Source organism: Hyperolius riggenbachi, chromosome 7, assembly GCF_040937935.1.
Source record: "Hyperolius riggenbachi isolate aHypRig1 chromosome 7, aHypRig1.pri, whole genome shotgun sequence".
Classification (NCBI taxonomy): Eukaryota; Metazoa; Chordata; class Amphibia; order Anura; family Hyperoliidae; genus Hyperolius; species Hyperolius riggenbachi.
Genome location: NC_090652.1, coordinates 116,259,480 through 116,283,035, shown reverse-complemented (window position 1 = coordinate 116,283,035; position 23,556 = coordinate 116,259,480). Strand labels below are relative to the sequence as shown.

General features: G+C 45.8%; 2 protein-coding genes across 2 annotated transcripts in view; one reads left to right on the top strand and one right to left on the bottom strand.

The window, feature by feature from the left end:
* Positions 1–735, top strand: part of MCM5 (minichromosome maintenance complex component 5) — a 28,691-nt gene extending 27,956 nt beyond the window's left edge. Inside the window, exon 15 of the mRNA XM_068244557.1 lies at positions 229–735. Within this exon, the coding sequence (XP_068100658.1) occupies positions 229–330 (102 nt within the window). The 3' untranslated portion in view covers positions 331–735. The remainder of the gene's footprint in view (positions 1–228) is intronic.
* A 16,014-nt stretch (positions 736–16,749) lies between these two features.
* Positions 16,750–20,861, bottom strand: SMIM10L3 (small integral membrane protein 10 like 3). The gene is made up of 2 exons (XM_068246786.1): positions 20,550–20,861; positions 16,750–17,109 (listed from the first exon to the last, which is right to left on the bottom strand). The coding sequence occupies exons 1-2, from the start codon at positions 20,730–20,732 to the stop codon at positions 17,089–17,091; spliced, it is 204 nt and encodes a 67-aa protein (XP_068102887.1). The 5' UTR covers positions 20,733–20,861; the 3' UTR covers positions 16,750–17,088.
* Positions 20,862–23,556: the final 2,695 nt, after the last annotated feature.

Sequence of the window (23,556 nt, the reverse complement as noted above, 5' to 3'; positions counted from 1 at the left end):
AGTGATCTTCAGGTGGACAAGGAGACAGTGGATTACAGAGGTCGCCCACCAGACTTGATGTGCAGAAAACAGATCTGTAATATGTAACCAATAAGCAACCAGGAAAGCTCTGTAATGTTGAAGAAGGGAACTTTGATTTGGCATTTATAGTTTTATATCTACGGGTTACACATGGTGTTTATAGTTGCACCTTATAATTTGTCTGTAAACCTTTTTTTTTATTTGCAGAAATACCCAGAACACGCCATTCACAAAGTCTTGCACCTGATGATGAGACGAGGGGAAATCCAGCATCGTCTCCAGCGCAAAGTCCTTTTCCGGATCAAGTAATGTTGGACTTAATACTGCTACTTGCTATGCGGTGTGCAGATGAGGACTGGACATCTCCGCTGGCTTGCAGTCAGTGTATAAGGCTGTTTGTCGTCTTCCAAGCTAGAAGGAAGTGGACAACTTTTGTCATGTACATAATGGGCTAAAGACGCAACCAAGCCATTGCTTCTGCTAATACAGTTAACATGCAGCTGTAGCCTTACTGGCAAGAATTGAATCGCCATGACATTGAAGCAGACACTGAATGCTGAGAGTTCAGGCAGTGTGAGAATCTTTACGTCTGCTGCTTGGATGTTTAATGGCTTGGCTGGCTGCTACAATATCTTGCTTCACTTACTTCCATTTAGTGGTTAATGTTGTTAAATAAATTGATCATAAAAATTAAAAGTGCACTTGTTTTGCCAATGTGGGTGGAGGAGTCAGTGGTGTAACTTAATTTTTATTGGCATTTCTTCTTAGTGTACCCAAGCCAAAGCTCTGATACAGAATCTGATACCTTGAGAGGGAAGCGTCAGGATCCTATTGATGCTTCCCTTGCTACTTGGTTGTCACCCATCACTGAGTGCAGATTCCAAGCGAGCTGGGTGACACGGCATTGTATCTATTCCCATCAGGGCCACACCTCTTCTCTTCCTGGATCATGTGCGCGCAATATCCTGCATGTGCATTAGGGCTTGAGCTGCTATTGTGCACACATGAACCAGCATAACCTGATGTGTAGGAGGCTGCGCTTAGCAATGGGGGTTTGGGACAACCGAGGGAAGCCTCAATAGGATCCGGAGGCTTCCCTCTCTTCATAATAAGCAGATTTTTGAACCAGAGCTTCAGCTTGGGTTCACTTTAATGAAAAACTTTCTAACAGAAGATGACAGATGCCCATTCACAGGGCCACATTGCAGAGACTGGGGTGACAGTTGGAATACTTCCTCTATGGAGTAACATTACAGGTTTCTGGCCAATCCAACACTGGACATGTGATTTCTGATGACAATCTTGTAGGGTAGACGTAAGAGCTTATGAAGATGACTGGAACCCTTATTGGCATGTGCAGATGATTAATCACGATATGGCACTGACCAATAATGCAACTAAATTGGTGAATAGATGTTGGATGCACCATCAGGGTGATGGCAACTCTTACCCTTAGTATCAGTTTAGTGTTTTATAACATTCAATTACAAGTTATAGGGGAAACAACGCCACCCTCATGAGCTGACAATCTTATCTGAGTTGCAGCATATCCTAGATAGGAAGTTCCAATTAGTAGTTACCAGCAAAGCGCTATAGATAATTGTACTTTGAAGGTAGGCTCACTCTTAAAGAGAACCCGAGGTGTGTTTAAAGAATGTTATCTGCATACAGAGGCTGGATCTGCCTATACAGCCCAGCCTCTGTTGCTATCCCAAACCCCACTAAGGTCACCCTGAACTCTGCAATCCCTCATAAATCACAGCCATGCTGTGAGGCTGTTTTTACATCTGTAGTATCAGTCTCAGCTGCTCCCCCGCCTCCTGCATAGCTCCGGTCCCTGCCCCCGTCCCTTCCCTCCAATCAGCAGGGAGGGAAGGGATGCAGGCAGGGACCGGAGATCTGCAGGAGGCGGGGAGAGCAGCAGATTGACACTATAGAGATAAACACAGCCAGCTCTGACAAGCTGTTTGTCAGCAGCATGGCTGTGATTTATGAGGGATTGCAGAGTGCAGGGGGACCTTAGGGGGGTTTGGGATAGCAACAGAGGCTGGGCTGTATAGGCAGATCCAGCCGCTGTATGCAGATAAAATTCTTCAAACCCACCTCGGGTTCTCTTTAAAGAGAACCTGATGCGGCATAAAAAAAACGTATATGAGAAGTAGGGCTAAAGCTCTGGTTCAGAAACATTTACCTAAGCAGACTTAAGGCCCGTACACACGCCGGACTGGAGGCAACGACTGGTCCGTCGTCGCCTCCCGCTGGGTGGGCGTTCCAACGACAGTCCGGCGTGTGTACGCGCTGTCGGCGGACTGATACGGCTGTTTCTGAGCAATCCGCCGGGCGGATCGCTCAGAAACAGCCGTATCAGTCCGCCGACAGCGCGTACACACGCCAGACTATCGTTGGAACGCCCACCCAGCGGGAGGTGACGGACCCGTCGTTGCCTTCAGTCCGGCATGTGTACGGGCCTTAAAGCTTCTGAGGCCTTTTCCCTGTTGTCCTTTGCTTTGTAATCTTTGAAGGGTCCGCACTCTGCAACAGGGACCAGAGGACAGCAAGGGAAGCCTATGGTACAATAAAACGTTCAATTTTCCAGTTTATTCAACTAAAACGATCAAATGAATATAAAAATATATTTTCCAATAAAGAAATATTAACGATTATCCTGTTTTTCAAGAAAAATCTGATCGGACATGTTAGAAAAATCTATGTTCAATCTAACTGAACAAAATCAAACAAATTGTATCGTGTATGAGCACTATTAGGCAAGTACGTGATTTTGTACCCAAGTTTTGGCTCGGGTATGCTTTGAAGAGGGAAGCCTCTGAGTTCTGAACTGCATACAAAAGTATGCTCAAACCAGGTATCACATGACTTGTATACTAGCTGGGAAATTGCCTATTGACTAACATGGGACAACAAATGCATGTTGTATCCGCTTGTCAGAATGTGCAGGTTCTAAAACTCACTGCTATTCTGTGCAGGAGTTGACCCATGCAAAATTATTTGCATCTCAACAGGGGCGTTGCATGTATGCCTCAAACGGGGGTCAGACCCGACACCCCAAGCACTCTTGCTGCTCAGGAGCACAGCGACTGCACCCCATGGGGTGGCACAGAGGCTTCCTCCAGACCACCACTGCAGCCAGGAACCCTCTAGAACAGTGATGGCTAACCTTGGCACTCCAGCTGTGTAAAAACTACAAATCCCATCATGCTTCTGCTTCCCTGAGTTATGCTTAGAGCTGTTCGAGTATTGCAATGCCTCATGGGACTTGTAGTTCTACCACAGCTAGAGTGCCAAGGTTAGCCATCACAGTTCTAGAAGTTTGTGTCTGTGGTCCTCACGTACGAGCGAAGCTGTCCAGCACTGTCCTCGGACAGGCACAGTAGTCCGTGCTTGTGCATGAAGAGCTGCATGGCCATGATTATATATCTGACAAGTTGTGGTCCTGGGGTCTGTTTGGCAACTGATCAGGATGATGTGGGAAAGCCTCTGCAGGATCCTATTTCTCTGTTTGCTTTGGCTACACTTTTTTTTTTTTGTTACACCTTCTGAATATTATTATTTATTGTATTTATAAAGCGCCAACATATTACGGAATAGGACTGATTACTATTTTTGAGGTAGTAATGATAGACACACACAGAACATTTATATTGTGCTTTTCTCCTGGGGTACTCAAAGCACCAGAGCTGCAGCCACTCGCTTGCTCTACAGGCAGTAGCAGTGTTAAGGAGTCTTGCCCATGGTCTCCTACTGAATAGTTGCTGGCTTACTGAACAGGCAGAGCTGACATTCGAACCCAGGCCTCCTGTGTCAGAGGCTGAGCCCTTAACTATTCCACTATTCAGCCACCACATGAGAAGGGATAAGGAGAATTGGAAAGAGCTGAGAATTCTCCTAGGGAAGCCGTATTAAACAAAGTCTACAAACTAAAAGTTTTTTTTTTAGGGGAGAGTATGGATGGAAAACCTTTTATAATGCTGTCTACATGCTTTTCAAATAGGCAGGGAACACACTGCAGAATCTCATGCATTTTCCACTATATGGTATGAGGAAAATGCGTGCGATTTTGCGAAGTGTGTTCTCTGCCTTAGGGCTGGCGCACACCGGAGCGGTTCTGAAGTGTTTTATAAAACGCTTGCAGGGGCAAAACCGCTTGGCTAATGAAAGTGAATAGGATGGTGCACACCAGAGCAGGTAGTTTTTCCACAAATGCAAACTCAGGGACTACTGCAGCATTTTTAGATTTCTGAGGTGTTTCTGCCTCAATGTTAAAGTATAGGAAAGTGGGGGGGCGTGTCTGGATGTAAGAGGAAGAAGACGTGCACTCCTGAGGCTCTGTAACTATCCTGCAAATATCCTATAAAAAAAGGCAACCTTCCCACACCTAATACCTCCGACTGGCTTCTTGAGTGCGCTGGGAGTTGAACGAGGTGCCATGCCCCCAAAAAAGGTGATAACAAAAAAGCTGGCAGCAAAAACTCCGCAGACGCATGTAACACATGCACACAGTGCTGTCACGTGACCAGCAGCCGCCATAACGCAGTCACCATGGCGGAGGCTGGAGAGGAGCCGCATTCGTCCGCTAACACAGCAATTATCCTGGAAGCAATCACTGCCTACCGAGTTGCACTCACCACCAAGCTGGACAAGGTCGAGGCAGACATCCAGCTAATCCGCCAGGATATGGATAAACTCAGGGCGTGAACAGTGGAGGTCGAACGCCGAATCTCAGACAATAAGGATACAACTGCCACGCACACCACCGACATCAAATCCCTCAAGCAGCAGGTGAAACAGCTTATGGACCGCTCGGTGGATGCAGAGAACAGGCTCCGGCGAAATAATGTAAGGGTCCTGGGGCTGCCGGAAGGAATCGAAGGGGACAACCCAGCTGAGTTCGGAGGTATTTTTCAAATCCCTTTTGGGCCTAACGAATCTCCCAGCTACATACGTAGTGGAAAGGGCTCACAGAGTCCCCTCTCGCCCACTCCCCCCTGGCTCTCTCCCGTGCCCATTCCTGGCGCGGCTTCTAAATTACAAAGACCGGGACTTAATCTTAACAGAAGCTAGAAAGCAGCAAGAGCTTGTGTATGAAAATGCGAAAGTTATGCTCTTCCCGGATTTCTCTGCTGAAATCCAAAAGCAGCGCAAATCATTTATGGAGGTCAAGAAGCGTCTGCGGGGGAAAAGAATTAAAATACAGCATGCTCTTCCCCTCAAAGCTCCGAGTGGTACATGGGGGCTCCACCAGATTCTTTGACCACCCTCAGGATGTCAGTGACTGGCTTGACACCATCTGATCGGGTATAGTGCCTCACCTTTTCAGGACTGGGTTGATATGCACAGTATTGCCGTTTTAAATACTGTTTATAATATACGCTATACCATACATTCATGTGTTCAATGTTAGGTTGCCTTTTACTGTTAACAAATAGATGTTACGGGTCTTGGGTTCGCCTAAGGACACTAATACCTACCCGTTTGGGCACCCAGGGTCTTAATATAATATCCAGGTGCTAGTTTTAGTGTTTGTTGGGATACAGGGCTGCGTACTTCCTTTCTTAGGTATTGCAGCAGGGGTTATGCTATACATACGCCTGTTGCGTATGGGGTTAATGTATGTAATGTCTATGTTGACCATCGCCGTCTCTCTTCCCTCCCCCCATCTGCCCTGGTCTTGCCGCCCCTCTCTCCTCACGTGGCCTCCCGCCAGGTTCTACCTCTTTATACGCCCATCCACGCACTTTGCTGAGTCGGAATGGAGACCCCCCTGAGAGTAATTTCGTGGAATGTTAGGGGCCTCGGCTCCACATTCAGACGTTCTTTAATGTTCCAGTATGTTGAAAAATATAAACCGCACATCCTCATTTTACTCGAGACCCACATGATTGGTGATCGTCTCCGATCGCTACGTCGCTCATGGATCCAGAAGGTTTTCCACTCCACCTTTTCCACTTTCTCGAGGAACGTCTCCATCCTGATCAGCAAGGCCATAGCTTGCAAAGTTCTTTCCTCGAAGGTTGATAAGGACGGCAGATATGTTTTCCTAAAGCTACAAATTCACAATGAAACCTATTGCCTCATAGGTATATATCCACCTCCATTGTTTATGGAAATTAGCGCTAAACTCTCTAAGCTTCTCCCTGCCAAACTAATCCTTATAGGAGACTATAATGCAATCCTAGACCCCGCACGAGACACCTCTAATCCCACTAGAGCTGCAAACCCGGAGCTCATTAACTGGGCCTCTGCCCTCTCCCTAACTGAGATTTGGAGGTGGAAGAACTCTTCCAAAACCTCATACTCACACTTCTCCACAGCGCATAAATCTGCCTCTCGGATCGATCTGGCGTTTGGAAATGCAGATCTGCTGACTAGTGTCATCTCTGCCCAATATCTTCCAAGTAGCCTTTCAGACCATGCCCCACTTGAAATCACCATATCCCTTATACACTGCTAACAAAGGTATTTGGAGGCTCGATCCAAAGTGGATCTCAGATGAAAATATAAGTAAACATATGTTACCTATTATTCAGTCATACTGGGAGATCAATGAAGGGTCTACAAGCAATACAATGGTATGGGATGCATTTAAAGCCACTCTGCGAGGTCAATACATCTCCCAAATTAGCACACATAGGAAAGCCTTTAATCAAAAAATGTTGAACATACAGACTAAGGAGTCGGAGGCTTCACAAAGCTTTGCCGATTCTGGCTCTTCTGATGACTTCACGCAGTTAATGCAAGTAAAACGCAACCTAAATCTTCACATGACAGATATCACTAAAGCTTCCCTCACAGAGTGGCGTCAGGAAATATTTGAAAAAGGGGATAAAAATGGCAGGCTGCTGGCGAATATTTCTAGAGATCAGGCTGCTTAATCAGCTATCCCAGAAATTAAACTTCCCTCAGGCGGCACCACCTCTGTCCCCGGCCTCATAGTAGAGTGTTTCCAAAATTATTATGCTGACCTTTATAAATCCCACTTCACGAGCACCCAAGCTACCATGAACGACCACCTGCACCAAATACAACTCCCTATGTTATCACCTGAACAAGCACACCTCCTTGAAACAGACATCCAAGAGGATGAAATAATAGACGCCATTGCCTTTTTTCCCTGCAACAAATCCCCCGGCCCGGATGGCATCCCCATTGAATTCTATAAAAGATATTCCCGAATTATTGCCCCTAAACTTAAGATTATATATAATTCTTCCCTCAAAGACGGCTCTCTCCCTCCCTCATTCTACCAGGTCCACCTAATACTCATCCCCAAGCCCGAAAAAGACCCCCTTGAATGCCAATCCTATAGACCAATTTCCCTACTCAATAACGATCTCAAGGTGCTAACCAAAATTATTACTTTAAGATTAAATCAAATCATCACAATGCTCATAAGCCCAGACCAGACAGGCTTCATCCCCAATAAGACGACTGACATTAACCTCAGAAGGCTTTTCACCCACATACAGCTCAATGTAGACTCTCCAACCCCTAAGGCTCTGGCCTTTATTGATATCCAGAAGGCCTTTGACTCCGTAGAGTGGAGTTACCTATGGGCCACCCTTGCCAGATTTGGCTTTGGACAAAAGCTGATATCTTGGATCCAGACCATATATAAATCCCCCTCAACTAATATTAAAATGGGTAATACCCTGTCAGATAAAATACTGCTACACCGGGGAACGCGGCAGGGATGCCCCCTCTCTCCAGCCCTCTTTGCCCTAGCAATGGAACCAATAGCAGCTTCCCTTAGGCAATGTCCTGATATTTCCGGATTCCGGATCGGGGGGCTGGAGGAGAGGATATCCCTATATGCTGATGACCTCGTCATCTATCTCGAAAACCCAGATAGATCCATTACTGGAGTCCTACATGTTTTTGAAAAATTTCTGCCCTTCACAGGACTTGGAGTCAACTGGAAGAAGTCTACACTCCTTCCACTTACAACAACACCTCTCTCACTTTCTACCCTTGAAGTAGTCTCCAAAACCAAATACCTTGGCATCCAGATTACCAACAACATAGCTGATTTCTATAAACACAATCTCCTCCCTTTAAATTCCCACGCCAAGGACTGGTTAAACAAATGGCAAATCCTCCCTTTATCCCTAATTGGGAAAATAAATCTAATTAAAATGAAAATACTACCCCGCCTATTATATGTCTTTAGAAACTGCCCTATTTAGATCCCTAAAAAGTTTTTTGCTCAATTTAAAGAGAGTCTGAAGCGAGAATAAATCTCGCTTCAGACCTCATAAATAGCAGGGGCACGTGTGCCCCTACTAAAACGCCGCTATAGCGCGGCTTAACAGGGGTCCCTTCACCCCCAAATCCCCCTCGATACACCCAGGAAGCACTTCCTGGTTGGGGCAGGGCTAGCCGCCCCACGCGCGTCTGTCAGCGCGTATCTCCGCCTCTCCCCCGCCCCTCTGTCTTCCTTCACTGAGAGGGGCGGGGGAGAGGCGGCGATGCGCCGCTGACAGACGCGACTGGAGGCAGGGCTGCAGCCGTTAGCCCTGCCTCCAGGAAGCAATAAATCACGACCAAATCTGCGACCAAGTGTCGCAGTGGTCGTTTTGGGGGTGAAGGGACCCCCGTTAAGCTGCGCTATAGCGGCGGTTTAGCAGGTGCACACGTGCCCCTGCTATTTATGAGCTCTGAAGCGAGATTTATTCTCGCTTCAGAGTCTCTTTAACTCTATCTTTCTCAGCTTTATATGGAACAAAAAGTCCCCCAGAATAAGCCTTAAAAAACTCCAGAGGCCGTGGACAGAGGGGGGGCTTGCCTTTCCCCACCTCCAGAAATATTATATTGCTAGTATTCTTGTAACAGCTCACTGGTGGCTTTGCCCGGACGAATCTAACGCAGCAACGGTTTTGGAAGCCGCCCAGCTCGGCTCTTATGAAGCCCTATCCCAACTCCTCTATTGGGGCCTCCAAGCTCCATACTCTATATCTATGAAAACAGTACTTAAAGCCTGGAACTTAGTACATGCATGGGACTCTCCCAACTCCAAATCCTTTTCACCCAAAACCCCCCTATGGAATAATTCCTCTCTCAAGAACTTCTACACTATACCCAATCCCATCATATGGATCTCCAAAGATGTCAGCCTCATCTCACACATTACTTCTGCCAGATCCCTCGCAACAATTGATCATCTGAAAGAAACATACAATCTTCCTAACTCCTACTTCTTCAGGTTTCTACAAGTGCGACATGCTTTTCAGGCCCAGTTTGGCACATCCCCTCCGCGCGTCAGATCGTCTGAAGTCGAAGATACCCTTACCAATGCCAACCTTACTAAAGCACTATCCTCAATTTACAAAAATGTTATTCTTATAACTGAGCCCCACATCTCAGTCTTCAAAGCCCCATGGACGGACATAACTCCACATATCGATGATGACTGGGAGGACGCATGGATTATACCATTTCAGCACCTAATAGCGAACAGAGACAGACTTATCCAGTTCAAAATACTACACAGAGCTTACCTAACGCCTGCCAGATTGGCCAAGATGAGTGGGTCACACAACAGCACTTGCTGGCACTGCAACTCTCCACAAGCGAACTTTGCCCATATCTTCTGGAGCTGCCCCAGGCTTGTGCCTCTATGGACACAGGTATGTGACTTTGTATCCCAAATCTCTCATATTACACTTCAACCAGACCCTACTTGGTGTCTTCTGGGCCTGACCTCCTCGCTTGCTCCAAGTAGAGCTCAAAGAACACTACTTGGTCTTACTCTTTCTACTACCATCGTTCTAAACTGGAAAGCGGCGCACCCCCCATCCATACAACAGTGGAAATCACTTATAAACAACTCCCTACCTCTGTATAAGGAAGCATATATAGCCAGAGGATGTCCACAAAAGTTCACAAAAATTTGGAAGCCATGGACAGATAAAATAGAATCCAACTGACTTACTGTACCTGGATGGGGGAGGGAGGTGGCGGCGGGATGGGGTGGGTAGTTGAGGGAAATGATGGTCTCTATATGTGTTTGAACAGATTCCCTCTCGCCTGTGTGCGAAGAAGCGGTGTCTGAGTTTGTATGTTGTACCTAAAACAAATAAAAAAAATAAAAAAAAAAAAAAAAAAAGTATAGGAAAGTGGAAAACCTCTCTGAAAACGCTAGACTGGAGCTGTTTTGTTACAGAAGCTGTTCAGTAACAGCTTTTACTGTAACAATATTTGTAATCTGCTACACAAACTATAGGCATGTTTCGAAAAAATGCCTAGAATCACTCTGAAATCTGCTTCAAAAAGCTCTAGCGTTTTTGCAGATCTGCTAGAGGTTTTTGGTGTGCACTGGGCCTTAGTCAAATACTAAAACTGTTTTACCCTAAATCCACTGAACATAGAATGGACCACAGTTGTTGAACACTGATTACAGAACCAAGACCATTCAATAACATTCATTCAGATTTTTCAAAACTGGTCTGAATAGTTTGTTTTTTTTAATAATTTTTAAATCTATTTTGGAGCATCCATACAACCATTTCAAGGGCTGAGTGGGAACAATACCTCCCTACAAGCGAATACACCCTGGTTAGATGTTTAGGCAACCAGAAGGTGTGAGTATACATGTTACTGCCTACTGACATCCTAACTATCTATCATTAATACTACACTAGATTGGGTGTGTGACCCCACACCAGTTTGTATTTTTTTAATTTCTACATAACATTTCAAAAATCTGTTTCTACATCCAAAATTGCATGTGCAAACCGGCTAAGATTTAGGTTTGAGGAAATGAGGTCTTACCTTATAGATCTGAATGTGTTTTGATGATACTAATCAAGCTTTTAGAACTATGGTGTAAAGAAGTGAAAAACAAATATTGCTACAAGTCAAAAAGCTGTCCTGAAATTGGAATATTTAAAGAAAACCTGAGACGGGGGAATTTTTTAATGTGCTTGGGGGGGAGGGGGTGTCAGGTGGGCACGGGCTTCCTCCACCCCCTATTCAGGCCATTGACACCCTCGCCATCCTCCCAGGCTGCTCTGATCCCCTACTGTACATCCTGGTATATCTGAGAAGTTGCACTCCAGTAGCCAGGAGTATTTTGAGCACAAGGCTCCGGGTGACGGGAGCAAGACGGAAGTGTGCACATGGCTGGACTGTGCAGCCGAAGCAGACTTGTGGATTTACTAGGATGGTGACGGAGTCAATGGCCTGAAGGAAGCACTGGGTACTTTTTTTTTTAACCCATCTTGGGTACATTTTAATTATTTGACAGAAGGCTAGGAATTGGGGATGGTCATTGAGAAGCAAATAAGTATGAAGCTCTGTCCACATCACAGCAGATGCACAACGTTCATAGCGTATCCTGAGTGGTTACACGCTGTGCCCCATTGCAGTATCTGTTGACCTATTCACACTCACAGTTCCGCTGGTCTACCATTATTCAGGTCCTGTTGCTCAGCTACACGTCACAGAACAAACACCAGTATATACATCAGAGCCTCTGGCAGAAACCTCAAGCTTTCATTGCATTACAAACAGCCAATGGAAAGTCTCCCTCAAAGTAGGGAGCATTCTCGCTGATCCACCGCCCAGTAAAATGAGACTCCTCCCTGGGGAGGGAGGATTTTCATTGGTCTGTTGTAGTGCAATGGAATTCCCATAGGCTTGCACTGATTCATTGGGCATCCACAACATGCAGGTTAGAATTGTGCATCTCTGCTTCCATTTTAAAAGGAACCTAAACTAAGTATATGGATTTTTCCTTTTAAAATAATACCAGTTGCCGGACTCTCCTGCTGATCCTGTGTCTAATACTTTTAGCCACAGCCCCTAAACAAGCATGCAGATCACGTGCACTGAATGAAGTCAGACTGGATGAGCTGCATGCTTGTTTCAGAGGTGTGTGATTCAGCCACTATTGCAGCCAAAGAGATCAGCAGGATTTCTGGATATTAGTATTGTTTAAAAGGAAACATCCATAGCCCTCTGTTAAGGTTCCCTTTAAGTAGGAAGTGTAAATTGATCCTATGCATAAAGGTAACCTGAAGTAAAAGATTTGGAAGCTGACATTTAATTTTAAACAATACTGGTTGCATGGCAATCCTGCTGATCATGTGACTCAAGCCTAGTACACACATCCAATTTTTATTGGCTGGTCACTGACCAATTTTACAGGCTGTCCCCTGTCACATGGCGGCGATCCCCAGCCGCTGATTGGCCGGGGATCGCCGATCTGCCTTACGGCGCTGCTGCGCAGCAGCGCCGTACAATGTAAACAAAGCGGATTATTTCCGCTTGTGTTTACATTTAGCCTGCGAGCCGCGATCGGCGGCCCGCAGGCTATTCACGGAGCCCCCCCACTGTGAATTGGCAGGAAGCAGCCGCTCGCGCGAGCGGCTGCTTCCTGATTAATCAGCCTGCAGCTGGCGACGCAGTACTGCGTCGCTGGTCCTGCAGCTGCCACTTTGCCGACGCGCGGTCGGCAAGTGGTTAAATCAAGCTTTGTTCCTCCTCTGTCTCCTTCGTGCTCCCTATGTGTCTCCACTGTTCTCACCAGTGTCTCTGTACCCCATGCTGCAGCAGTGCTGGGCATACCTTCCAGCAAGAGGCCAGCGATGCCTGTCTATCCACTTCTCCTCCTGCAGACTCAGATGCACAGCATACTTCCTGTATGGCGTGACATACAGGAACCAGGAAGTATGCCGTGCACAAGAGCCGATAGAGTACAGACAGCGTTTGCCTCGTGCGGAAGGTATCTCCAACACTGCCAATGCTCGCGACAGGACCTGGGGGAAGTTGGAAGCAGTTTCTCCAAACTTTCCCCATGCGGAAATGTCATTGCAGAAATTGCCACTTTGACGATTCTGAAATTGTGATATTGCTGATCGCGATTTCGGCTTTAATTCGATTTAGCTTTCAGGCCTACCTAACACTAAACTCCTTTATAACCTATGCTTAATAATAGTACCCTCCCCTCAGACTAAGAAAGACTGTTAGGGCCCATTCACACATGCAAACGCAAAACATTCGCATTTTAAGTCGACAGTTCTTCCATGATTTGACACGGAAAAGTCACTAAACAGCGTGTTTAGCAATCAGCGCTAATCGTGAATTGCCAGCAATCTCAGCAGTGAGATCACTGCCATACAGCGAATATTGCGCTAACACTTTAAAAAGCGCTTGCGATCACTGGTGATTATCGGTAATCGCCCCCATGTGAATGGGCCCTTAACCACAGCAGAAGGACTATTTGGACACCCTGACAAGTAATAACAGGGCATAGGCCAGAATGATGACATTATGCCACACACCTCACCATACAGTCATGTGGAAAAAAGAACCTTACCCACTGTGCTAAGTTTTTAAGAAAGTACAATTTATTTGATGATGTAAACTTTCTTTTTAAGTTTAGAGAACAGCATTCAAAATAATGTTAGGCTGGTAACCATATACAGCCGAAGATTCTATTACCATCCAAGACCCTTAAAGGATACCTGAAGTGACATGATGCATGATGAGGTGTATTATATATGGTAACAATATAACCTACAACTTGCCTGTGTTCCTTTTTTCTTATTTTTTTTTTTTGCTGTAAGGTTTAATAACTCAATTCCAGACCCAGACTATCCACAGTCACTGACTGCAGCACAATTCTCCGATAGATAATTAGGGTCTTTTTACACTCGTGCAATACGATTTCTGCACAACAAAATGACCACCACACCATTACACACACTTTAGTATATTGGCAGACAGCGTTGACAGGGAAATTGGGGGCAACCTGCCTTAAAATAAAAAAAACATACCCTTCAGTCACATTTATGCTGCCGGAGAGGAGGCAGATCATCTGAAAACTTGCATCTGCACCGGGAACTCAACAAAAATTCACTACCACTGGCTTCCATTGCTTCTGCTGCCATGCACGACAACACACTGCTACTTCTGCCCCTGCTGAAGCACTTCAGTCACAATGCAGCAAGTCATGTTCCATTGACTTTAATGGCCATAGCGATGAGGTCTAAAAGAGGCCTAAGGGGTCACATAAAATGTACATTGACAGAAAAAGAGGAAAGACCTTCATTACTCTATACTGGAGTTGAGTAAACAAAACAGCACCAGTGGCTGTCTGAGAGACCATTTATGATCAAGACTAGGATTTTATCCTTTAAAACCAAGAATATGGCATTGAAGAGAAGTCACAATTAGCATGATTTCACAATTTCATAATTATTCACATCAGGCATTTTTTTCACTTCAGGTTTACTTTAACAAAGGGTTCCCGGATATCAAAAGGGCCACCTGATTAAAACCAGAACTTCTCATCTTGAGTTTGAAGGACATGAACTTGTCCTACTATAGAATCAAAAGTGACATTTTCAGTTACCCAAGAACCTTATCACACTGTCTGCAGCTGTGACAAATAGGGCGGCACGTCAGGCACATTGGCTTAAAGCTTCCTCCTTCCCCACATAGGAAAAAAAAAAAAAGGCACATCCTGTAATCGCTGTAACATTCACCGACCTAAACTGTCAACCTTCTAAGGTGAAAACAGAAATGTAAATATTAAAGTGTACCCTAGCCACAGGGTACAAAATCTGATGCTTACCTTAAGAGAGGAAAGCCTCAGGATCCTAATGAGGCTTCCCTCGGTTGTGTCAAGCCCCCCGTTGCAGAGTGCAGCCCCCTGGAAGATTAGCAACAATGCATTGTCGTTAATCACATCAGGGCCACGCGCCTCCTCTTCCTGGATCAAGTGCGCGCAATAGCCGACTGAGCTTGCTCATCCTACTGCACATGGGTGAGCTTGTCCAGCCATTGCACGCACTTGATCCAGGAAGGGGAGCTGCGCAGCCCCGATGCGATTAGCGACAATCCATTGTTGCTAATCTTCTGTGGGGCTGCGCTCAGCAACGGGAGCCTTGCTACAACCGAGGGAAGCCTCATTAGGATCCTGAGGCTTCCCTCTCTAAATAGTAAGTATCAGAGTTTGAACGCTCGGGTTCGCTTTAAGGCCTCTTTTCCATGGACTGTTGATACGCAGTGAAATGCCTCTTAAACTCTTACTACTGCTGCCTGGTAACTGCTCACTGCTGCCTGGTAACTGCTTGCAGAACACACAGCTCGACAGTTCATGGAAAAGAGGCCTAAATCAGCACTCAAGCTGCTAATTCAGCTTATGCCTTCAAATTCTGCTACTGCAACCAGACGAGGGTCCAGGATCCTGTGGCAGTGAGATGACTGATCGGCCTTGGTGCACCGTAAAACATAAGGTAATAGATTTCACAATAAAAACACCAAGTGAGGGGAATGTTCATCTTGGCTGTTACCTGAGAAGAAGGTAACTGTGCAGTGGGTGGCATCTTAACAATGATGGCAGCTCCCTTACACTGGTTTTCTCCACAGAGTCTTTTTTTCACGCATGAATTAAAAAACAAAACAAAAAGTAAGCAGTACAGCAATATCTCATTATAGTAAACATCTGGCTATTGTACATTCAGTCCGACTTGACCAGGTCCCTTGACATTTGCTATAAAGGGATTCTAATGTATTGGGTGAAGCAGATCGCCCATGCCAAATAAATACTGTCCTAATACACGAAAATATCGAGTATTCAGTCCGCAACTGCCAGAAAATAAAATCCTAACCATAGCAATTCATTAGCAAACTAAAACGGTTGTACATGCAGAACAAGTTTCAGATTTAGCACATTACAAAAAAATAAAAAATGGATTCCTTGAAGAACCAATTTCATAAATATGAAATAGGAATAGCCTCCATTGTCAACAGCAACCAGCTGGATGTTTCCCTTAGGACATGTTCACAGTGGGATGTGACACGTTTCCTGTATAACAGGAAGTTATACCGCATGTTATGGGCGAGTTGCACCGCATACAGTGAAGAGTGCAGTCAATGAAAAGCATGTTGTTTCACTGTACCTGTTCATGCATACATTTAGCAGTAATGCAGTGCTTTACCATACTGCAACCCATTTTACCATAAAGCCACCGCCGCACTGATAGGTGGTACATTGCAGTGCGGTAAGTGGCGTTACACCGCCCTGCAACACTGGGAACAAGGCCTTTCTCAGAAATCTGCCATTCAGATCTCCATCCAATGATTTGCTGTGGGCTCCCTTTCTTCCTTTTATCCAGTTAACCCCACAAACTTTTGTCATTTTATGACATATTTCCAATTCACTAGCAAGAACACATTAAAATAAAGCTAAAATTATATCACATTATTTGTATTGCATTAATATTCTGAGGAGACTCCCAATTGTTATTTGATGATCCACATTTTGGGGGAGGGTTCTTCAGCTTTTTAACAGCTTCCTGACCTTGGTAATTGAAATCTACGCCCTATTTGGGAGCGGTTACCCCCGACAGGACGTAGATTTCAATCATCCCTGCCGCGCATGCCACTTGCTGTTGTCATTCCCAGCAGAACCTCCATACATATAGGGCAGGAGCCAATTTAATGGGCTCCTAACCCCATAATTGCTGTGAGCCAATCACAGCAATCATTGCACTTAAAAGGGCACGGATGGCTCTAGTCTTAAAGCAGCCAGAGCCACCTGGTCCGGAAAAGGTTAATAAAAAGTAGTAATCTTACTCGAGTATCAAAGACATAGAGAAAGTTCCCACAAGGAAACAGAATCTGTGAGATCGTATGGTAAACAATGATGACTAAAACAAGTCCATGAGAAGAATGCGCCTATTAGCATAATAAAACAGTCTAAAACATTTTGAAAATGGTCTAAATGTTGGCTTGTCCGTAAGGAACAACCCCTACAATTCCTGGGTGCAGAAAGAAATCGGTTTAAATTGCATATCCTGAGCGTTGGTGGTGTGTTTTCCTTATGAGGTCGGGTAAAATGAGAATCAGATGAACAGGACAAAGGCAGGAGCGTTTCCAGCACGTTATCATCCACACATTGCCTTGTGCCATCTTCTTCATCTTGAAAACAACCAACCGAATCTTCTTCGCTGCATGATGAGCTACCAGTCCAAAGCTCATCCATTTTAGTGCATTCAGATTTTTGGAAGGGACTAATCGACTTTTGCAGCAGACATCTGTTTCTTAATGGATTTCGATATGAACCTGAAAGAGATTGGGCAGATTTCAGATAGCGATTTGTATGCAAGATTGCACACATTCAAATACCCAATTTTACCATGATTTATAGTACTGACTTGTAGGGATGGTCCTGATTAGGAGAACTCATGGAGAAGCATGTGATCAATTTGATCAGATTTTGTAAGGTCCTGATTTGCAGTGATGACTTCCTGGTTTAACACATGATCAGGACCAGCAAATCAGAACCTTACAAATCTATCAGCTGATCAAACTAAGCACAACAGGAATAAAGAGGCGCCCTGGTTGAAATAAAAGCGTCTAAAAACAGCTTAAAACAAAAAAGGATATGAAGTGGCTTACCTCAATGACGAAACCTTTGTATATCACAAAAGATTTTTATTTAGCACAAGCAACACGTTTCGCGGGTCTGAGCCTGCTTCATCAGGCCAATAAACAGTGCCAAATGAATAGGTAGATACAGCATAGAGTGGCTCCCTATGCTGTATCTACCTATTCATTTGGCACTTTTTATTGGCCTGATGAAGCGGGCTCAGACCCTCGAAACGCGTTGCCTGTGCTAAATAAAAATCTTTTGTGATATACAAAGGTTTCGTCATTGAGGTAAGTCACCTCATATCCTTCTTTGTTTTAAGCTGTTTTTAGATGCTTTTATTTCAACCAGGGCGCCTCTTTATTCCTGTTGTGCTTAGTTTACCCCCACTCAAGCAGGGTTTGAGGGGTGGTGACAGACCACTAGTGGTTCCTACCACAGTGGACGACTGTCCCTTCTTTTTCCAAGGAGAGCGACCACATCCAGGTCCCGGCTGGGACTACCCTGAGTGGAGTCGGGTTTATGGTCTCCACCTGCTTCATATGGTCGGTTGCCCTTGCAACCCCCTTTTGTTAGTAGTAATTTTTCATTCTTCATTATCCATTTTCACATTGACATACTGCACTATTGGGCTCCCGTATTATCTCCTATATTCTTTTCCACAGGGTGCTGAGACACCCCCACCCCATTACATAAAGCTGATCAAACTGATCACATGCTTCTCCATGAGTTCTAAGCAGGGCCATCCCTACTAACTTGTGTCCCTCTTTTGAAGATACAGACCTCGCCAGGTCGGGATCTTCTGCACCTGAGTGAGCGCATCGCTTGCGATTGCGTGGCCTGGAGTGTTCTGCACAGGAGCAGTGCCTGCGCAGAACACTCCTGGTCACACGAGCACACTCGCAAGCGGTGCAGAAGATCCCGACCTGGCGAGGTCAGCATCTCCATCTTTTGATTTCCTCGGATGTATCATTTAAGGGGAATTAGGCCCCATGAACTTCCTGCCTCAACCAGGGCTGTGAAGTTTGAACATATGTTGGGTACCTGGAGTCAAAGTTGGGAAAAAAAATGCACTGACTCCGACTCCTGATGAATTAAAACTGTAATTAAGAGAAAATATAATAAAATGTTCTATTTATCAGATAATAGTCATCATAAATAACATATATACAGTAATAGCTCTGTTTAGCCCACAAAAATTAAATGAACCAATAACGTGTGTGTGTGTGTGCGTGTACGTGTGTGCACGTGTGTGTGTGTGTGTGTGTGTGTGTGTGTGTGTGTGTGTGTCTACACGTGTGTGTGTGTGTGTCTACACGTGTGTGTGTGTGTGTGTGTCTACACGTGTGTGTGTGTGTGTGTGTGTCTACACGTGTGTGTGTGTGTGTGTGTGTCTACACGTGTGTGTGTGTGTGTGTGTGTCTACACGTGTGTGTGTGTGTGTGTGTGTGTGTGTGTGTGTGTGTGTGTGTGTGTGTGTGTGTGTGTGTGTGTGTGTGTGTGTGTGTGTGTGTGTGTGTGTGTGTGTGTGTGTGTGTGTGTGTGTGTGTGTGTGTGTGTGTGTGTGTGTGTGTGTGTGTGTGTGTGTGTGTGTGTGTGTGTGTGTGTGTGTCTACACGTGTGTGTGTGTCTACACGTGTGTGTGTGTCTACACGTGTGTGTGTGTCTACACGTGTGTGTGTGTCTACACGTGTGTGTGTGTCTACACGTGTGTGTGTGTGTGTGTGTCTACACGTGTGTGTGTCTACACGTGTGTGTACGTGCGTGTGTGTGTACGTGCGTGTGTGTGTACGTGCGTGTGTGTACGTGCGTGCGTGTGTGTACGTGCGTGTGCGTGCGTGCGTGTACGTGCGTGCGTGTGTTTTCCACAGAAATCTTTTATATAATAAATAATATATCTGCAGGTTAATGCAAATTTCTTATGCGAAATTAATGCACACCGTTTGCCCATGAAATCAATTAATTTGACATGTTGTTAAAATTGGATTTGGGGACTACGAAATTCAGTTACACATTAGTACATATGCATATCCCTGCAGAGCTGTAGTGAATCCATTGAGAATGTTGTGCACGCTGATCGCAGAGGTGTGGTCTATCAACCATATACCTGGTTAAGATCGTGCATGAAGAATGTGTAATAGAGGAAGAATCCCCTCATTCTCCTAAAGAGTACAGTCACATTGAACAGGGCCTGATTGATGTTCCTGTCTGTACCATCTAAAAGTACTCTTACCAAGGATTAGTTTTCTTCTCTAACACCTACTCTACAGCGATATCCTGAATTTGGTTGAAATTAGGGCCAGATTACCCATGAGGCACTGTGGGCATTTAGGTGTTGAAGGAGGAAGCGTGGTGGTGACTTAACACTACCTGGAACACAGCATGGGACGGATTAAAGACGGCTGCTGGGTAAGTTTAACCCTCCCCCACCCACCCAGCTGCACTAATTATCTAGATAAAATCCGAATCAAACCCATTTGGATTTCATCTGGAGCTCATCCCTGCCCTTGGTTAGTGTCTACCAACCCCCTGAACTTACTTCCTAGTTGGGTGGGTCGCCGCTTACTGCGCAGGCGCTGCCTGGTGACACGCATCCTTAATCGCTCACCTGGAGCACTCTGTGCATGCGCACTGTCACAATTACATAGTGCGCATGCTCCTAGCCGCTGGGCGTGCGTTGCCAGGCAGCACCTGCACAGTAAGCAGCGACCCTCCCGACCAGTAAGTTCAGGGGGTCGGTAGACACTAACGGAGGGGGATGGAGAATGGGGTAGAGGTGGGCATGAGGAGAGCTCCCACTGGTTGTTTTTGTTGTTGTTTTTTATTTTGCACTAAAGTATGAAAAACTCAAAAGTTTGACACCAGCTGTGGTTTTAAAGGATCCTTGGCTACTTGGCTCCTGGGAACTGAGAAGAGCAAAACAGCATTCTCCTGTGTAATAGCTGGAAACTGTTTCATGTGCCAAAATCAAAACGATAGATGGAGAGGGTAGTTGCTATAAAATGTGAGTAGTCTGTACAAATAAGAAGTTCTGTAGCCTTTACTATACACCCAGCTACTTAGGCAGGGGGCATACAGGCCAGCGGTTCATCTGGGGACATGGACCCCAGGACAGTGCCAGTCAGACTCTCACCTGCAGCCTTACATTCAGCATCATGGAGGCGATGACATACAGGTAGGGGAACTTGATTCTCAGTCTCCAGGCCAGATTGAAGAAGATAAGCAGAGTGCGGGTCAAGCCTTTGGAGAAGACTCCATAGGAGCGAGCAGCGGCTGATCGGGAGAGCCAGACTGCCAACTCAGACAAGGACGCCATATACACCCCACCAACCCACAGGGAAGGGGGACACCGCCGAGCACACACTGACGGCTGTTACCACGGCTATAGGCAACTAAATCCCAGGGAAACCATTTACCCCACTGACCCGGAAGATCCTCACCGAGCGCCGCCTCCGACAGATACAACAACCTGATCAGCTGATGCAGGAGGAGCTGCTGTGCTATGCCGCGCTGTAGTGCGCAGGCCCGGGCAGGGGCGCCGCTGTGTGCTGTGCTAGGCCGGGCCAGGCTGGGGCGCTGCTGTGCTGTGCGGGGGCGCCGCTGGAGTGCACTGTGCTGTGCTATGCCACGCTGTAGTTCGCAGGCCCGGGCAGGGGCGCCGCTGATGTGCTGTGCTTTGCTGGTGTGTTCTAACATTTCAGCATACATTGACAAAGTAGCATACATTTAAAGTGATATTCTCCTTTTAGTAGTATTGGTGTCCCCTTGCTTCACTCGCTGGGCTGTAGGCTTGGTCCTCGTTTCGCTCCCTGGACTGCGGGCTCCGTCCTCGCTTCATTCAGACAACTTTTTATTCTAACTACGTCCACTTGGATAGTGGATATTGCACACCAGGACCAGGGCCAGATTTACCATAAGGCACTGTAGGCATGTGCCTACAAGTGCCTGCTGATGCAAAGGCGGCTCACTCTCCTCCCCTAGTGCCTCCCTTCATCTTTCCTTATACAGAGTCCCCAAAGCAAAGCGTAAATGAGAGGTTACTCACCCTGTTCTCGGTATTCAACTAACAAGATCTCCTTTTAGTTGAGGGCACCTCTAGCTACTTAATACTGAAGGTACCTCTGGCCTAATGCTAAGAGACACCTGTAGCTACCTATGAGATGCAAGGGAAGTAGGGGAGAAGTGACAGCTGGGCTAGCCAGCACACTTGCGGTGCAGTTTGGTGGGGGTTTGTAGGTTCATGGAGAGGGGAGTCTAGGGTGCCAGGGCATCTGTGCCTACAGGCTACTGTGTTGTAAATCCGGGCCTGACCAGGACCAAGGCTGCTAACTTGGGTTGCAAGGTTAATGCTGCTGATGGTCATTATGGGGTTAATTTAAGATCTGCATGACACCGGACTGGAGCGCTGCTGTGCTGGGCTGTCATACCTGTTATGAAAACAAAGCACCAGGCGGGGGCGCTGCTGTGCCGGGCTGGGCTGGGGCGTTGCTGTGCTGGGTTATGGTGGCTTATTTGAAATACAGAAGTGGTGTATCAACATTTGAGCATACATGTGGAAACATCATACATGCAGAGAGGGAGGTTAATGTAAAGGTGGCCACACACCATACAATAAAATGATCCGATTTTATGGCAATTTGATAAATATGATCAGATTTCCCCCAAAAAATCGAAAGCTTTTTTTCATTCAACTGAAAAATCCGATCGGGTTTCCTGTTTTTTTTTCTTCAATTTTTTTCGATTCGGAATGCTGGAAATTTTTCTTCAATTTTTCTAAAGATTGTATGGTGTGTGTTAGATTGTCAGTTTATTAATATACACACCCTAGCAATTTTCTCAGAGTTTCCAATCATTTTTATCATAATTGGGAAAAAATATGTGTGTGGTACATCGGTTATATTTTTGAAATGTTACAATCAGTCAGAAAAATTTATTGCAATTCTTGAATTGAGAATAAAAATTATTATGATAAGCGCTACAGATGGAGCGACACTCTGTTAGAAGTGTTTCAAATTATAAGTTTAAAAGTTAGTAAAATATGGATAGAAAAGATAATAAAAAGACCCTGCGGTCTATGTAACACAAGTCCAGTGTTTATGCACAGTATCAGTCTCTCGAATTGTATGCGCTCTATGTAGGTTTCAGCTTCACCTGGATCAGACTGTAATGCTGGGGATGCACGGTACGGTTCTTTTTTATCAATCGAGCCGCTGATGGCTCGATTGATAATTTCCGACGTGTCCGATACCCCGCCGGATCGATTCCACGCTCGATACCGGCGGGCAGAACAAAAGAATAAACGAGCGGAAGATAAGAAGCTGCCCGTGGAGACGAGCGGGGAATTGATCCCGGGCGCCCGCGGGGACGCGCCAGAATCTATCGTGTGGCTCGATTACACGGTACAAACGTACCGTGTATTCCCAGCATTAGGGCTCTTTCACACTAGAGGCAGCGGTAGAAAAGGCCAAAACGCTGCCTTTGGCTGTCAGCGTTTTGGTGCGTTTTGAAGGCATTTTAACGCCAATACATGATTATCAATGAAATGAGAAACGCCGCGGTAGGCCCTGAAAAAGCGCCTGGGAGCGTTGAAATGCAACTCCCAAAAACGCGGCGTTAAGTGTGAAAGGTAAAATGAAAGTCTATGGACTTTCATTTTACCATGGTGGCGGTAAAATGCCGAAAAAGGCCTCTAGTGTGAAAGAGCCCTTAGAAGTGATAGATAGCGCTCCACAATATGAACACAGCCAGCATTGCGGTCCAATGAACTACTGATCGCATGACCGGGAGAAGGAGGAAAGAGAAGGAACAAGGGCACAGACGGTGCGGGATATCACATGAGCGATATTTGACCAATCTAACAGTGGTCAAACGGACTGGGTGAGTGAAATACCATATGAGATGTGAAATGCTGGCTGTGTTCATATTGTGGAGCGCTATCTATCACTTCTAAAATTCTTGAATTGAACAGATATTTAAAACATTTTATGGTGTGTGGCCACCTTTAGGCAGAGGAGAGAGGAGGTTAGTGTTATGCCTAGAGGTGCGTACACACGCACTACCAAATGCAACGACGGGTCCGCCGGACCCTCCCGCTGGGCGGTCTTTAGGGGACAGCGCATATCAGTCTGCCGACAGCGCGT